The sequence below is a fragment of the Oryza glaberrima genome, chromosome 2, assembly GCF_000147395.1.
Source record: "Oryza glaberrima chromosome 2, OglaRS2, whole genome shotgun sequence".
Taxonomy (NCBI): Eukaryota; Viridiplantae; Streptophyta; class Magnoliopsida; order Poales; family Poaceae; genus Oryza; species Oryza glaberrima.
In genome coordinates this window covers 7,532,699-7,549,829 of record NC_068327.1, presented here as the reverse complement: position 1 = coordinate 7,549,829, position 17,131 = coordinate 7,532,699, and the positions used below count along the sequence as shown (strand labels likewise).

The window sequence follows — 17,131 nt, the reverse complement described above, 5'->3', positions numbered from 1 at the left end:
TACAAAATGGTCGATCTAGATTCCAATGACGCTATCTACAGCACACAATTCAGTGAAAATAAAAGCAACATAATATACAGAATCTGCTACAGAAAGAGCTCCAATGCTCCATAACCTTTGAGCTCTTGATCGACATCCATATGTCTTCTGAAGATGTATGCATATCTTCTCATACAGATACAGCAGATTAAATATAACACAAACTCCAGAGGATATACTACTTTACATAAAAAAAAGAAACAACTGTTCCTTCACATACTTCACAAAGTACTTCCCATTTGGTATTTTGGAAACCACATGACTGCAAAGATTAAGTGTGGCACATATGCTCAGGTACTGCAACTATTGGTGGTTTATGAATCAGACTTGCATATTTATGTAATTCTGTTCATGTTCAAGAAGCACCTATCATGAAGTTAATTTATGAAATTCAGCGTTATAATCTCATATATCTTAAGTGGTTAAGACCTAAATACAATGGAGAATTACCATGTCAAGATTTGTCAAAGCAGTTGGGCGTTCTGCATTTAACATGTTCTTCAGACCTGAGCAGGTGTTCCTTCTAGTGCCTCTTTACCTGTTATGCCAGCTTTGAGCTCTTTGAAATACACATCATAGTCTTTCTCTGGAGGAGGATTTGAAGGATCAACCACGAAAGGTTCACTGAATGGAACAGTGCTCTTGACCTAACAAAAAAAAGTACATGAGTTAGCTTACAATGAAATAAAATGCCACAATTTCCTTCTGAAGTTTTGTTGTCCCAAGTAGTGTCTTGCAAATGAGTTGCAGAATTTTAACCTCAAAGGTTTTCTCTACTGCATTTGGACTTGCCAGAGCTGCAACACAAATGAAAGCAATTTCTTCCCTTGATATCTTTCCCTGAAAAAAAAAATACAGGAAACTTATATGAAACTGATGCTTTATTTGATCTTATGGAGGAAGAAGAATGGCGTGGCATCTTATGAAGGCAACAAACAAATGCTGCCTCTACATACTGTGATATTATCTCCCTGGTCAAATATGAGGTCAGCTCCAGCTGGTTCCTCTGTTAGAGCACATGGCCGCACAATAGTATATGGAATGCCACTTTCCCGGATTAAATCCTCACCCTGAAAGGACATGCGATAAGCATTTAGACATGATGTGAATCAATAAGCACAAATGCACAATAATAAAGGAAAAATGGCGCATACCTTCAACTTGTAAGTTAGAATGGAGCCCAGCTCTTTGTTCATGCGAACAGCAGGAGGTTGTTTACTTAAATCCAGGCCTGGTCTCTCAGGTCTTGTAACTCCTGCAGAACTAACATGGACAAACCTGCAAGTAGAATTGTCATTTATTCTAGTGAGTCTTGATGACTTCCAAACAATCGGACGATTACAGTGCTCATTTATTCTGATGATGTCATATAGTAAAACTAGTACAAAGAACAAACCTTGGAGTGATTGGCTCGTTTATGTATGCTCTAATACTTGAAAAGGGGAGCTCGAATGGACCTTCTGTAAATGTTGGGTTCAGCTTTCCGTCATACTCAAACTTGCTAAACATGAGCTACAGAATTATCACAGCAATTTCAGGTTCAGTTATTCCTAAAAACTTATACCAACACACGAACACATTGTACCTGTAAGGAAGTAACATTGCTTGCATCAAAGGGTGCAGCATCAGGCATAGTGCGGGCACGGAATACAGGATTCAGTGAAGAGAAAGGTAATTTAACCTGTTCCATCAATAAGAAGCATAGCTGTAAGTTGCTGAAACAAAGGGACGTATTTTTTTCAATAAATCAACAAATACAACATACACTTTGCCATTCCCCCTTAGTCGTGTCAAAGCTTGCAATGTAGCCGACAGTATCCCATTCAAAGCTAGTGCGCACAATAAGTTTATACCGCCTCCCGTCACCCTTAACACGTAGTTCAATACCGTCATATGCTGACAGATCCTCAGGCACTGTAAAATTCTGCAATCAGAGTAACATATCACAATAATTGTTAGGGACATTTAACTTTGTACCACTTTTAAGATGTGGCAATTAATTATTTGCCACTCGCTGTTTATGACATGTGGGTCCTCATTTGTCTATGACATGTGGGTCCAGTGGCAAATCATTTATCACCATCCGTAAGAGTGACAAATAATTACTTATTCCTAATAGTTAGGACATGGAAATAAAATATAAATCAACACACAAAACGGCAGCAACTTTGTTTTTTTTTTTTTGGGAAAATACATGTCAGTAAGTACCTTTGTCCTTATACTAGTGAAGCCACCGTTATTTGAAGTAGAGACAGTACCTAGAATACATTGCACAGACCTGCTTAGACTAGAGGTTTTCCAAAGAATTGCCACATCGCATATACAAGGAGTCGAGGGATCATTAAAAAAAAACAAAATACCTTTGAACAATCCGGTTGGTCCATCAGTTTCACTTCCTGTTGGTTGGATTTGGAATGTGCTTTCACTAACACCTCCCATCACAACATCATCAAGTGCTCCCCAAACAATCTTTCCGGATAAGTTGCCTAAATAAAATAACTAACATGTTGTGATAAGGAAAAAAAACTTATATATTGAAAGACAACTAACATACAAATGTATACACATGTAGGGATGGAAAAATAAATTTATACATGATTCAGTTGCAAGCAATTCACTATTTTGTTGTTTTGAAAAAAATCACTGTTATGATCACCATAATTACTAAAAACTGGATTTCCCGCAGATCTTGCACCAAAGTTTTTGGGTACTATGGAGGTCCCCTAATGAATATGAGTTGAGTTGAGTGTAGATTTAAATCTCCGATATTTCTTTCAAAAAACATTTTGGTATGGAATGAAAGATTTACCTGTGCCCCCAAAAAGCAGTTTCCCTTCAGTCAGACCCACACTGTTCTTGACAGCATTAATCAAGTTTTGCATTCCAAGGTATTCTACCATTTCAGGTGAAGGTCCCTTGATCTGATAGGCATAACAAAATAATATAATGAACTAGCTTTTGAACGAGAAAAAGTGCAAACTGATGCAATATTTCCATGTTGTATGTTGGGAATGAGGATGTCAGTCATCCATTGTTACTTATATTCTACAAGAGAAGGAATGTATTGATGCAGCTACCTCAGGTTCAAAAAACTTGATGCCCTGCATGAAGATGAGATTAAATGTAAGTTTGTAGGGTGTAAAGTAGAGTACGTGAAATATTGGTAACATATGATAGGGCATTTGGCGTACCTGTTTATACTTCTGCCTGTCTGGTGTATCGCCTTCCTTTGGCCCAACTATAACTGACACTGCATTTACCACTTTCTTAATCCCTTTGAAGTACTTGGGATCAAGTGAATTTTCCTTTGTGACATCTCCTATGATCTGACACAAAATAGAAATTTTAATAATATAAATATTCAATACTTCCGTCTTTACAGGTGTGGAAGATTCAATAACCACATAAACCATATGCAAACTAGCAATGAGATAGGAAGGTTCATTATATGTAGTGAATCATTGCATATACGTGGTCACTTCAAACAAAATGTCATAAAAAATACACAGAAATTTTCACTATCATTTAAGAACAAAATTCCCTAGTTTCATTTCATTCACAACTAGAAGGTTAGCAGAAATGTAACAGTGAGACTTACCTCAGGCAATCATATTGCTGGAATACATTGGGTATTGGGTAAGGGTAATGCATATTGGAATACATGGGGTATTGAAATAGACCTAGTTGGTTGAAACTAAACCGCACATGGAACATGAATCTAAATCCAGCTAAACAAGTGGCTTACCAAGTCTACATCAGGCCCCAGCATGCTCCTCGCCTTCTCTTCATTTCTAGCCTGAATTGAAATTTGAAATGTTAGATCAACATTAAGAGCAGCAAAGATCCAACAAAAGAGGGAGAAGTTGGACTATCCATGTAATAATGAATGAAAACAGAGAAGCCAAAAGTAGATAAGCTTATTGTACCAATACTCGAACGGGTATTCCCTTATTCCACAGGATATCAACCACTCTTCGTCCAACGCCACCGGTAGCTCCAGTGACCAGCACCACATCAGAAGATTCCATTTTCTTTGGCACCTCACCAGGAGCAGAGCCAGTGAAACTGCTAAGAATGGACTCTACAATCTACAGATTGAACAGACAAAACATGAGCACAATGCCAAATGTGAAATAACTGTAACGAGAAGAGGTGAAAAAAAATCCCAATACAGTGAGTAAACCTTGAGAGGATTCGGTGGCCCGTTGAAGAAATACAGCGTCCTGACAAATCTGCCGATATCCCAAGATTGCTGGCCTGCAAAAGCTATCACCTCTCTCCGAGACAGCCGCGACGACGCGCGGCGTGCTGGGCTGTATATGATCGGAGAAAACTGCCTTGAACCGAGGAAGATCACCCTGTGGTTCCTTCTTGTTGAGCAGCTAGCAGCGAATCCCCCCTGAAAGTTTAAAATAAAAAATGAAAACAAAGCATAAATTCGTTGCAAAGATTTCATGGGGATTCATAAATTTAGCTTAACTAAGCAAATGGTGTTTTGATGCAGCAACATCCTTGAAATGAAAACAAAGCATAAATTCGTAGCAAAGATTTCATGGAGCATATATAAATTCAGCTCGACTCAGCAAATGGATTCAGCTCGACGCCTCGACTCAGCAAATGGTGTTTTGGATGTAGCCACATCCTAGCAAGGATCAGCGAGTCAGAAAAAAAATGGAGAAAAAATAGGTCCCACCGAGATTTGAACTCGGGTTACTGGATTCAGAGTCCAATGTCCTAACCGCTAGACCATGGGACCTTGGTGAAAGATAAATCCAGACATATTATAAAATCGATTCTCTTCGGAACATTCCCTCCCATTCGGAATCCTAACGAACTAGCGAATTCGCGCCGACGATTCGATTCCACGAGCACATCGAACCGAAGAATTTGTGAGAAAAATCGGAAGCGCGCGGGTTTCTTCGCGGCGGGATTGATCTTGCCCTAAGTCCGCTAAGACCAATGATGGCGGCTGAAATGAACTAGCGGAAGGGGAACGCATCGGATTCCTGCAGGAATTTCACGCCGCCGTCGATGGAGAGGACGGCGGCGGCGGGCCGGCAAGGCGAAGACGGGGTAGGGCGTGCGTACTCACCCGGGGGTTGGCGAGAACCGGAGAGGAAGACGAGGCGGCGCAGCAGCTCATCTCTCCTCCTCCTCCGCCCTCCCGGACGGTGCTACGAGCCCTCACCTCGCGGCGGCGGCGGCGACGACGACGGCGGCGATGCTGCGGGAGAAGTTGGAGAGTGGAGTGGAGGGAAGAGGATACCACGGCCACACAAAACTCTTCCGAGTCCTCGGGCGCCCACGTGGCCGCCGCAGCACGGGCCACGTACGCCTCGAGATTCGTGCAGTGCTCGAGTCGCGCTTAGATTTTTATTTTATTATTTTATAATTCTTTCCCTCTCTCCCGCTTCCCTCGTCGCCGCGCGCTGGCGCTCGTGAGTCATGCCAGCCTCGCCGGCGTCGCCCGCCGCGCCGCGCCGGATGAGGATGGGCTGCGGCGTCGAGTGATTCCTACGGGGTGGGTGCACGAGCGTGCACGCGGCGCGCGGCGCCGACAGTCCGGGGGCGGTGTCCCTCGGCGTGGCCTCCCCGTCGGCGGTCGGGGGGGCACAGATGGTGTCGGCCCTCCGCGTGTTCGACGAAATGCGTGGCCGAGCATGGCAAGGTTCGGATGTTACCTTTTCCCTAGCCCTTCACATGCTACCTTTGCTGTTCGTCTTGTTACTTGGGAAACCATGAAATAGCTCGATAATAAAATCGTTATAATATTTCATTCATTCACACATTGATGAGGATGTTACATATTACAAGGGACAAATTTACATGAGATGCACACTAGCACACTGCACACAGTACTGCAACTAAACTGTAACAAGTATCGGTGTTCCTACTTAAAAAGAGTTTCATCGTGCTGACACTGGTGCTGGGGACAGAGGGGATGAAGCGTCAAAATTAATATCATCTTTACTAGCTGCATCGTAGCCTGCGGATGTTTCCGTGTCGATCGCGCCTTCCAGGACCTTCACAACCTGTGACATGGCTGGTCGTTTGCTGCAGTCGCGCTGCAAGCACCAGACTGCTAGCTTGATCACTTCTATTATTTCTTCCCCGTGTAATTGGATTTCTTCGTTCTGATTGTCCAATATATCTAGAACTTGGCCGACCTTGATTTTCTCTTGAAGTAGATTGATTAGGTTGTTGCTCGCTTCAGGCTGATTGTTATCCAGGTTTTTCCTTCCGCTCACAATTTCCAGCACAACAACACCAAAACTGTAGATATCAGCCTTCTCGGTAATTGTTGATGACAACCATTCTGGTGCTAGGTATCCCCTTGTTCCTCTGATTTTTGTCATGACATGGCTTTCATCCCTATCGATCAGCTTTGCTAGACCGAAATCAGATATCTTTGCATTGAACTTGTCATCAAGGAGGATATTACCAGGCTTGATATCAAGGTGAGCAATCTTCTGTCGGCATTCTTCATGAAGATAGGCCAAGCCTTTTGCAATATCCAGTATAATCTTGTATCGAGTTGCCCAACTGAGTGTACCTCTTGGGTTCTTTCTGAAGATCCACTTGTCTAGAGACCCATTGGTCATATGCTCGTAAACAAGGAGCCTGTGAAACTTGTCAGAACAGTATCCTATCAATCTAACAAGATTGATGTGATGGATGCTTCCAATGGTGATGACTTCGGCCATGAATTCTTCTTTTCCATGGCCAATATCACGCAAGCATTTGACGGCAATTTTAACATTTCCAAGTTTTCCCTCATACACTGGCCCAAATCCTCCCTGTCCCAGCTTTTTGCTAAAGTTATTAGTCGCCTCTCTCAGCTGTTTGTAGGAGAACCGTGTTGGCATGCCAGCCAGTCCTTTAAATGGGTCGTCATCATCCATCTTCCTTTTCATTATTCTTCTGATGATGAGAATAATTATGCAGATAACTGCAACTATAATAGGAGCACCAACATGGTAAACTAATGGATTTAACTGTTTGCTTCTTGGTGGTGGAGGTAACATTTGCACCTTGATGTATGCAGATAAATTGTATCCAACTACTTCAGGCTGATAATTCATGAGTGAGAAAAGCTTTGGCATTAGGTAGCAAGAACCATTAGAGACATTGTTATACTTGAAAAAGGCTGCTTTGCATGAACAGGCCTTCAAGCAAGCCTCCTTGCAGCTATATTCGTCGGTGGTCCAATTTTGTCCTAAATTGAAGTACATGACATTTGGGAGGGGGAGAAGCTGTTGATATTGGGTCAAGTCACAAGACAGAGGAATTGCTAGGGAGCAGCCCATGTTAGGTTGCCGGTTGTCCAATTGGCGGAAAAATTGATCTTCATCCCCAGAATTCCGACTCGGGCAACTGCATTGTCCTTCGGAACAGATACCATAATCTCCACATACTGTGGGATATGCACAATCATCAAGATCCACATGCAGAACATCAGCCTGAGGTTTCCACGAAGTACCATCCCATCTATAAACTCTCAAGTGCCCATCATTCTCGAGGCTCATGAACTGTGCTGAAGATGGCGACGGCAGTGATATATCGAATAGATTGATATCAGTATTGTTGAAGCTAACAAATGCTGACAGGCTACCTTTTAAGAAGGAAATGTAAGTCGTGTAGTTCTTTGCTCCATCAGAGGATATGTTCATATTTGGCTGAACTATGGCATCAGTGATATTGAATCTTCTTTGATAATAGAGCTGTGGTGGATCTGCTTCGATGAAAGCATACAAACCATTGTCAAGTACAGTGAGATAGAACTGACCTTGAGTCCAGTTTGTTGCCAAGGAATCTGAAGTAAGCCTCTTCCCTTGCCTCAGTGACTGCCCAAGAAGGAGCGTGTCAGTTGGGTGCTCAAATGATTCCCACACCGTCTTCCCCATTGCGTCGAAGAGAACCATATTCCCAGTTTCAGCAAGATTCAGACCGACAACACGGCTGTCCGATGTGTTCGTCGACCAGACCAGAGAACCATCGAAGTCTCGCAGTATGAGATTGCCATCCTTGAACTGGAGTGACGCATTATCCTTCACTGGACGGGACCTGTTGGCTGTCCACATGATCCGTGGCATGGACGAGGTATTGAAGGCAGGGTTGCTCGGATCACCAACGGACACCGAGAAGATGGCAAAGAGAAAATCATTGCAAGGAGCGGTGCAGATGAAACCACATGCGAAGAATGGACTATACCATGTAGGATTCTGCCTAACAAGAATCGCTCTGATCGTTGAACCATCTGGGTAGGTTGCACTGTATGGGATGGTGGCATTGTTGTTCGTCCAAAGAGAATTAATGTTGGCAATGGGGCTGGGATAATCAAAGGACCAAGAATGGGAGAAGGGAATGGGCAGCGAGAACAAGAGGAGGAGGAACAGCAAGCTTTCAGCCCAAGGCATGGTTGGTATGTGAGTTCTTCTTGGATGGGAGATGGGGACAGATTATGTGATCTTTTGTTTGAGACGAAAGGTTTCAGAGCCTCAGATGAGAGGCTAGGAGTATGGAGCTTGTTTTGGGAGGCAACATCGTACAATGGCAGGTGCTCGTGTATCAGGTTAAACAATTGGACAATTGGATGAGTGGAGAGTTAGTGGTGCTCAGGTCCCATTATGCTAATATAATTTGCACAGGAGAAACAATCTGCTGACGGCTGTTGATACTTGATATCCACTGCCACCTTTCAATGTAGTTCTGTGCTACATGAAGCAGTCAATCATATAGCTTCTCATGCCTCCTTTTGCTAAAATGATAGGAGTGTATTAACCCAGGTAATTTCTGCAAACCAAGGTGCCGTTTGATCAGCTGACTACTTACTGCACAAACTGGGTCAGGAATCAGTGGGCCTTTGGTTTGTTAGTATAGACTTAAACAAATTGTTGGAAGGTAGTCATGTAGAGCACTAGTTATTAGCAGCCAATTGTAGTCATGCAGCGCACTCATGCAACCGTGCAGGTTCAACTTCTTCACCGACATCAGCAACCTGATGAATTTTGCACGCACGGTCGTTCTTCCCGTTGACATATTTGATAATCTCGATGCTGGGGTTTGCAAATCTTACATTTTGTACTTGTATATTTCAACAAGAAACTGGGTCGGTGACTACTTACTAGAAGCAATGCTATTTGACCGTCATTCCTTTCTTTCTCTGATTTTCACTCTAGAATTTATTTTATGGAAACTTAGTGAAACTTTTCGAGTTTTATTTTCGTGTTTGATGGAAAAAAGAAGCCTTGTTCGTACATCTTTGACCTGGAAGCTCATACTCGTAATGACTGGCTTGCTTAGTTCGACTGGGATACGATTTTTTTCATGTGTACTCTCTGACGTGAACAACTGAAAAATACAAGTCTGTTGCTGCAGTTTTGGTTGGCTAGCATCACGACTCTTTCTAAATCGTACAATCAAGATCAGCCGTGGCATTATGACTTGATGAAGACTTCGGCAGGGAGTACCACAGCTTTTGCGTATGAAGGTAAAGAGTAAACACGCATCTGATGTTACCCAGGTAATTGACAGTATTCTGCCTAATCTTTTTAATCGTCTTCCAAAGCGTCCCGTCAGATCATAGTTAATGTTACTTGTTGGTACAGAATGTGAAGCACACACTGACTGATTGGAGTTTGATCCGAATCAGCTGCAATTATATTATTGACTGCAACTTTAGCAGTTGTAGCTGCTAAGTTGGATCAAACTTAAACGGTACAGATTAATTTGATACTGTAGCAAAAGTGTTGTAATATAAAACATTGCTTATTTTACTGTTGTTCGAGTACTATAGCAGTGAATCTGAACTGTTGATCATTAAAATAAACGGCTGAAAATACATAACAGTCCTATGATGCTGGTTAGAGTTTATAACTGCACCGGATCTCAATCCGATTAGAGTTTTAACTGACGTGTTTTTATTCACGCATCCATGAACGTATAGGCAGCATCTGCGTTCAGTTTTGCTTGATTGCAGTATCAGCTTTTCTTTTTTTTTTCTTTTCAATTTTTTAACCCTTTTGTATCCGCACAGACGTTATCTTTATTTTCCGTTGGGTTTGTTTACTATGTTTCTGATCCATTCAAGGCCCATTTTCAATGCATAATTTTACAGGGTTTAAGACATTTCAATTCTCACATGAATAAATAAAAATTTCTGCGTTCCAAGCATGTTGGCCAGCGGTAACCACTGAAATGTCCCAGTTTGATCTTTCAACTCAACTGAAGTCGCTACTCACGCCATTGATATGTGTGGTTTTCCTCTCATTTTTCTACAGATGAATTTGATTTGATTGGTTGCCGAGACATCCATGTTAGCGACCCCGACCTGAGCTCAAGGCAACCACAAATCCGGCGCCGAGAACCATCCTGATACCGTATCTCCGGTTGCCAGATCGAGCTGCTTCAGCACATCAACCTCACGGTCATGAGAATCACAGGTCCAGCTCATAGCCCAACTGAAACGATCAGCCACAGGCCTTGGAGATCAGCATATCATCCACATGATTTCCGATCCAATTCGCACGCAAGGTACGCCAAAACTCTTCCGAAATTCGCCTAATCTGTTACTGTTAAGTATGAATTCTGAAAAGTTTCTGATCACGGCAAAAACCGGCATGTAAAATGAAAATGGCCCAAGTGTGAAAATGTGCAGATTTTGGGCGACGGTCTTCTTCGTCAAGCCGAAAAGTCGAGAACTGGACACACGTTTTCGTTTGAAATACATGGCTACCGACCCTGGAAGCTGACGAAACGGTGAGGATAATTAAGTACGAAAACGTGATCATGGTGTGAATTTGTACAGGAACCTTGTTAGGTAGACATCAGATGAGGGAAGATATTTCAGGCAAAAAATGTCAAGAGAGGTGATGAAGACTGATGGGCTGATGATGGTAGGAAAATTCAGACGATCAAGAAATTCAGATGATTGAGAAGGTACAGGAGTCAGTTCCATACTCCCATATAACAGAAAGATTCTCTGCACCACCCGCTATACAACTAGCAAACTTCGATTGTTGTCTTCGTTCAGATTGTAGCCAACCGAACTAAAAAAGATTCACACATAATTTGTTCGTATCCTACTGTACCATATGTGATAAACATATAGTAATAATTTTGAAGGTTTGGCAACTTTGCCAAGAACTGTCATGCAACTGCAAAAGTCACCAATTAAGATTTATTCTTCTCAAAAGGTCATCAGTCCAGGTATCCTGACTTGATCCACCTTTTATTATGGTTGTTGCAGGCTTGTGCTCCTTGTTCAAATGGAAGCAGGGAAATTTCCATCAGGAGCGTGATATTCCACACGACTTCTCCCGAAGAACACACCAGCTCGGTGCCTCGGTGAGTGGAAACTGGGTTCCATTGTGAAATAAAACTTTCTGATACCAATCAGGTTACTGCCGCCGGCGCACCCTGTTTCCATTGAGCTGTTGTATTCCAGAACATCATCTTTACTCACCGGTAGTGTTTTCTGGCCTTCAGTGGATTGATGGTCCCCCTCCTCTTCAGTTGCATGATCAACTTTGTCCTTTCAATCTTCTCCTCAACAAAGTAGAGATTGTCCTAAAGTAGCACAGTTTCTACACCACTCATTCTCTCCCAACAATTTCCATGCTGGAAGAGTTCAGATTGGGGGGGGGGGGGGGGGGGGGGGGTCTGTGTTGATAGTGCAATTTTTTTTGTTCATTTCCTATGCTAGAATAGCTAGAGTTACTTTTTAAGATATACTACATACTTAATTAATTTTAAGCTGGCTTTTGTAGAGTAAATGTGAAAGTCTATGTTGTATTGCAATCCCATTGGTGAAATGAAATACCATTTCTTTCCACTGTTGCCTCAGTGTAAAGCTTCTAATTAATTTAAACAGTTTACAGCATACAGCATACATATTTGGTGCTTTTTTATAAAAAAATAAAACAAAAATTGGACAATTTCCGAGCTTGCCAAGGAGGAACATCAAGCTGGAACTCTAATTGCACATCTATATGTCTGCACAGTTATCCACATTTCACACACAAACATAGGAACATCTGATATATTTCGAGTATTAAATCCTTTGGATTAAATTTTGTATACCTTCATTGGAGCATGAAATGAAAGAATTTTGGGGACAAAACTCACCAAATGTAACCATCCATATAATCCAGGGTAGAAACCTTTCACCTAGGGCACCTGCACTGATATCGAAATCGGGTTTGACAATTCTCCACTGCCAAAGCTCGCAGCACGCCTTAATGTGTTGTTCCCTACCAATGAACGATCAACGACTGTCAATGTGCTCCCTAGTGCCATTGCTGATGGCATTTGGCTTCTCTGGCACATCTTGACAATCAGGCTTGCTTTCTTCTTGGCGCGCTTTGTTCCGTTGAGGGTGATGGTCTGTATTACTGTGTTCAACCCTGGAATCTTTGCTACTCTCTGCACCAAAGCAGAGCCGCCCCGACGACAAATCTCATATAAAGCTGAGACTGCATTTTCCTTACCTTTTGGAGTTCCCCGCCGCATTAACCCAACAAGGCTAGTGATCACAGTTTCAGAGCTCCCAACAAGATGCACGATGGATGGTTGCTTCATCAGCAGGGCCAAAGCACCAGCAGCTTCCTCCGACACGGTGTCATTCCTCAGCGACTGAATTAAAGCTACAACTGCGCATGACTCGAGCATCCGAGCTGAGCTTTCTGGATGTGTTGAGAGGTTGAAGAGTGCCATCACCGCATCTTTCTTCCCCCTTGATGTCCCCTTGGTCAGCATACTAGCCAGCTCCTCAACAGCCCCAGGCTCATTCATGATCAGTTTTTTGAAATTATGGACCACTGATAGACTAAACAGAGTGGCCGCAGCATTCTCCTTCGCCTCTGTAGTCCATCCATTCTGTAGAACACCGACGATAAGCCGCAAGCAGCCTTCCTGTTCCATAATCCGTCCCTTGTTTGGCTCGAAGATTGACAAATTGAGCAGCGCTGTCACTGCATTCTCTTGTGCCATCCAATCATTCGACAAGAGCAACCTGCAAAGCAGCGGAATCGCACCCAAGTCGGCGATGAAAGCCCGGTTTTGCTTCCCGGTCTTTGCCAGCAACCGAATTTCCTTAGCAGCGACTGCCTTTACATTTTCTGACCCGTCCTCCAGCATCCTGACCAAAATCCTAGCTGTGGCCTTGTTTGCCTCCATTGCAGCCCGACTACTGCAAGATGCAGCAACACATTCCGCCATCCCCTCGTTGCTCTCGGGCGAATCATACTGCAAGCCATACACCCCACACCACTGTGAAATCAAGCTGCGGAGAGCACGGTTCGGCACAAGCCGGTGATCTGCAAGGGTTTGGCCGGAGTTGGGGCAGGTGGAATGGCCCTCCTCGATCCACTGTATGATCGACGGCCGGTCATACGTCTGCCCGGTGGACGCCACCACGGGATCACGCATCAAATCCAGAGAAATTGGGCATGAGAACTCCTTTGGCACCGAGAAGGAGGTGTCATCGCCGCCGCCAATCGAGAGAAGCCGCTGCCTGTTGCCCGACAACGGCCAATCCCGGAGCGCCTTCGCGTTGCTAGGGTCGAACACGGCGAATAGGCAGTAGCGGAGCAAGGCGAGGACGCTGCCGACGAGCGGCAGGTCGGTGTCCTCTTCTTGGCTCAAGATTTGCTCCTCCAGGTAATCGATTTCTGCGCGGCAAGAAGCCGCGGTGTAGATGCCCATGTCGGCGAGGAGCGATTGGAGCGAGGGGTGGTCAGGTGGCTGGCCGAGGTCGAACTGGCGGAGCGCATCCATGAGGCGTTCCCGGAGCGCCGCCTCGTCGGGGTCATGGTATTGCGCGGGCGCGCGGCAGCGGCAGTGGGCGCGGAGGAGGTCGAGCAGGCCGGTGGCGTCGTGCGAGAGGCGGAGTGATGCCGCCGGGAGGACGTCGAGGACGACGGCGAGCTCGGCGTCGAGGTCGCGGAAGGAGGCGGCGAGGTGCGGGCTCCGTAGCAGCGCCCACGCGCGGCCGGCGGAGGCGACGTAGGAGACGAGCAGCTCGGCGCGGAAGAGCACGACGTAGAGCTCCCGGAAGCAGAGGTTGGCCGCGTCGGAGAAGGCGCCCGCCGCCGCGGTGTCGAGGAGGATGGACTCGAGGATCGCGGACAGCAGCGCGAGGCGGCGGGCGAGCGCGTCGACGTTCCGCCGCTGCGACGGCGGCCTGGCCCCCGCGACCAGCGAGGCGGCGAGCGACGCCACCGCCCGGAGCAGCGTGGCCCCCGCGAGCCCCGTGGGCGCGAAGAACGCCCCCGCCAGCGGCAGCCTCCGCCGCCGCGGCGCCGGCCGCCGCAGCAGGAACTCCACCGGCGACGACGCCGACGCCGCCGCCGCCATGCCCCACCACAACCAAGAACCAATCAACCCCAACCACTCCCCCCTTGGATTCTTGCACCCCTTTGACGAGGGCAATTGGAGGAGGGAGGGATTAGGTGAGGGGGGCGTTGGGTGAGGTCAGGTCAGGTGGAGGTGAGACCGAGACGAGCGGTGGCGCGGAGACGGTCGGTGCCCTGCGCGGCGTGGCGCGGCGCGGCGAGGGGTGGAGGAGGAAGAGGAGGAGGAGGAGAGGGCGGCGTGTTCTAGAGGAGGAAGGGGAAGAGGGGAGGAGGAGGAGCGGGTGACATGTCAACCTTGGCTTCGCTGCTTCGGTTTCGTCTTCGCCTTTCTCTATCTCTCGTTGCGTTGGGATCCGCGGTTTTGCCGGGTTTTTTTTTTTATGGTTTTGGTTTTGGTTTTTTTTGGCTTGCGGCGCCGCGGAGTGTGGGGAAACGCTACGCGTACTGGTGGGGGGGTTAACTTTGCTTTCGGGAGGAGTGTGACACTGGTGGGCTGGGCCCACCCTGCAGACAGAGCTGTCCGACCTTATCAAGGTTCAGACATTTTGTTTTTTTTTCTTTTTTTTCCTGTCTCGCTCTACGTGGTTTTGAGATGGATGAAGATAAAGTGAGCGTTGGCAAAACGAGAAAATTATTATTTTATGATTAATTGATTTTTAATTATTATAAACTTAAAAATTAAATTTATTTGATATTTTTAAGTGACTTCTATATAGAAACAATTTTAAAACAAACGTACCGTTTAACAATTTGAAAAACATGCTAATAAAAACTAAGGTAAAATCTGCATCGTAATTAGAAATAAAGAAATACTCCCTCCGTCCCAAAATATAAGCATTTTTAGCTATAAACCTAGACACTAGCCAAAAGTTGCTATATTTTCGGACGGAGGTACTAGCAAGATATAACAGTAGAGTTAACTACTACTACTGCTGTATGTAAATCCATCTAACCATAATATTAGGACTAACATGTATAATTATAAGTACATGTTAAGATTTTATCTTAGTTTCCGTTAGCATGTTTTCTAAACTACTAAATAATGTATTTCATGCTAAAACTTTCTATATAGAAATTGATTTAAAATATTAAATATATCCATTGTCAAATTTATAATAATTAAAACTTAATTATGTGCTAATGGCTTTCTCATTTTACGTGCATCAACTTAATCTTCATCTTTATTAGTTTCAAACCTAATTGGCTATAAGTTTATCTTCAAATTTTTCTCCTCTTCCTTTTTTTTCACTTATGTATTTAATTAATACATATATCTTGAATCACTTCATTATCTAAAAATAATATCTTGAAGCAATTGTAAAGTTAGTTTGATCGACTAATTTCTTTTTTTTTCTCACTTCTCAGCTAGTTACTACCTCCATCTTAAAATGTAAGCATTTTTAGCTATGAATCTAGATAACTGTGTGTGTAGATTTATAGCCAAAAGATATTATATTTTGGGACGGGGATAGTACTCCACTTCTCTAAGGTCAAGTGGGAAGAGCTTCATGTAAAAAAAAAAAAGTGGGGAGAGCTTACCTAAAGTTACAAGTTTAAACGGTACTCTGTGTTAATTAAGTCCATCTTTTTATATAAATCATGAATTAGCCAAATCAGTGATCCACTTTTAAGAATATTCCAGTGTTGCTAGGTCTTGGCAATTGGCGTTCAAAAAGTACTCTACTGTAGAAGTAGTATTGATGTACTAGTACGTCCAGTATAGTATTGATTGGTATGGGGAGGTGTGCAATGGTTGGGACGTATGCCTGCCATGAAAATCCAAGGTCAACGCTTGTGCAGCGCAACGGTCTCTGTGCCACCGCAGCAGACTGGCAACAAGGGCAGGCAGGCAGGCAGCAGCAGACGTGGAAAACGACCTACCTGCGGGTAGGAATAGGATACCATACCATGGCATGCACAGTAGTGGAAACTCGTAGAGGTATGGAGGTAGGAGTATTTTGTAAGAGACAGAGTTTATTATCTAGGCAAAATTTGATACAGGACACTCAAAAAAACATGTAATTGGCTAGGAGACATCGTAAAAACGTGACACGGCTAATGGACACTATAAAAAATGTGTAATTGGCTATAGGACACTGGTCGTATTATTTTATTATTTCCGAGTCAAAAGAGGTGAAATTGTTTTTAAAATGACGAGATTGCCCTTGACGCCATCTTCCCCCACCCGAAATCACAGAAGTTTTGTAGCTGCCGGCGAGGTAGCTGGCGCGGAGGCTGACATGGTCGGGGAGGGACAAGAGGTGGAGGAGCACGATCTAGCGACTGCGCTTGCCTCCGCGTCCAGTCCCTGCTAGCGCGCTGCTGCGCGGAGCGGCCACCTGCTCGTTTGCGGTGTCTCCCAGCCAATTACACGTTTTTTTGTGTGTCCTGTGGCAAATTTTGCCTATTATCTATGGGAGTGTTTACTTATTTGGGTGTAAAGTTTTTAAAGTATACGGATGAACATTTGAATTATTAAACAGACTAATAACAAAACAAATTACAAATTCTGCCTGTAAACCGTGAGACGAATTTATTAAGCCTAATTAATCCATCATTAGCAAATATTTACTGTAGCATCACATTGTCAAATCATTGCGTAATTATGCTTAAAAGATTCGTCTCATAATTTACATGTAAATTGTGCAATTGGTTTTTTTCCCACATTTAATGCCCCATATATGTGTCCAAACATTTGATGTGATATTTTTTGCCAAATTATTTTTATCTAAACAAGA

General features: G+C 44.2%; 3 protein-coding genes, 1 long non-coding RNA gene and 1 other non-coding gene across 6 annotated transcripts; 1 reads left to right on the top strand and 4 right to left on the bottom strand.

The window, feature by feature from the left end:
* Positions 1 to 104: 104 nt before the first annotated feature.
* LOC127764289 (protein HIGH CHLOROPHYLL FLUORESCENCE PHENOTYPE 173, chloroplastic) lies at positions 105 to 5,294 on the bottom strand. 2 transcript variants are annotated; one of them, XM_052289146.1, is made up of 17 exons: positions 5,132 to 5,294; positions 4,223 to 4,438; positions 3,966 to 4,127; positions 3,785 to 3,835; positions 3,231 to 3,365; positions 3,117 to 3,140; positions 2,849 to 2,960; positions 2,400 to 2,525; positions 2,248 to 2,297; positions 1,805 to 1,963; positions 1,625 to 1,720; positions 1,436 to 1,551; positions 1,194 to 1,317; positions 996 to 1,109; positions 799 to 879; positions 490 to 686; positions 105 to 405 (listed from the first exon to the last, which is right to left on the bottom strand). In XM_052289146.1, the coding sequence occupies exons 1-16, from the start codon at positions 5,180 to 5,182 to the stop codon at positions 540 to 542; spliced, it is 1,764 nt and encodes a 587-aa protein (XP_052145106.1). In that variant the 5' UTR covers positions 5,183 to 5,294; the 3' UTR covers positions 105 to 405; positions 490 to 539. The 2 variants fall into 2 exon arrangements, with proteins under 2 accessions (XP_052145106.1, XP_052145107.1); XM_052289147.1 differs by having other exon boundaries at positions 105 to 301.
* TRNAQ-CUG (transfer RNA glutamine (anticodon CUG)) lies at positions 4,724 to 4,795 on the bottom strand. The gene has a single exon. It is a non-coding gene; the product is annotated as a tRNA-Gln (tRNA).
* Positions 5,295 to 5,723: 429 nt separating the features above from the next.
* Positions 5,724 to 8,710, bottom strand: LOC127764454 (G-type lectin S-receptor-like serine/threonine-protein kinase SD2-5). Its single transcript, XM_052289335.1, has one exon. It carries the CDS (start codon positions 8,454 to 8,456, stop codon positions 5,946 to 5,948), a length of 2,511 nt encoding a protein of 836 aa, XP_052145295.1. The 5' UTR covers positions 8,457 to 8,710; the 3' UTR covers positions 5,724 to 5,945.
* A 1,523-nt stretch (positions 8,711 to 10,233) lies between these two features.
* Positions 10,234 to 11,649, top strand: LOC127764455 (uncharacterized). The gene is made up of 3 exons (XR_008015880.1): positions 10,234 to 10,572; positions 10,682 to 10,977; positions 11,288 to 11,649. It is a non-coding gene; the product is annotated as an uncharacterized LOC127764455 (long non-coding RNA).
* A 213-nt stretch (positions 11,650 to 11,862) lies between these two features.
* On the bottom strand, positions 11,863 to 14,742 carry LOC127764002 (U-box domain-containing protein 4). The gene has a single exon (XM_052288806.1). It carries the CDS (start codon positions 14,392 to 14,394, stop codon positions 12,208 to 12,210), a length of 2,187 nt encoding a protein of 728 aa, XP_052144766.1. The 5' UTR covers positions 14,395 to 14,742; the 3' UTR covers positions 11,863 to 12,207.
* Positions 14,743 to 17,131: the final 2,389 nt, after the last annotated feature.

Coding starts and splice junctions, on each gene's coding strand:
- LOC127764289 (XM_052289146.1), bottom strand. CDS start 5,182: ATGAGCTGCTGCGCCGCCTCGTCTTCCTCTCCGGTTCTCGCCAACCCC. Junction 3,366..3,784: donor TGGGGCCTGATGTAGACTTG/GTAAGCCACTTG, acceptor ATTTTGTGTCAG/ATCATAGGAGATGTCACAAA. Junction 880..995: donor ACCAGGGAGATAATATCACA/GTATGTAGAGGC, acceptor TTTTTTTTTCAG/GGAAAGATATCAAGGGAAGA.
- LOC127764454 (XM_052289335.1), bottom strand. CDS start 8,456: ATGCCTTGGGCTGAAAGCTTGCTGTTCCTCCTCCTCTTGTTCTCGCTG.
- LOC127764002 (XM_052288806.1), bottom strand. CDS start 14,394: ATGGCGGCGGCGGCGTCGGCGTCGTCGCCGGTGGAGTTCCTGCTGCGG.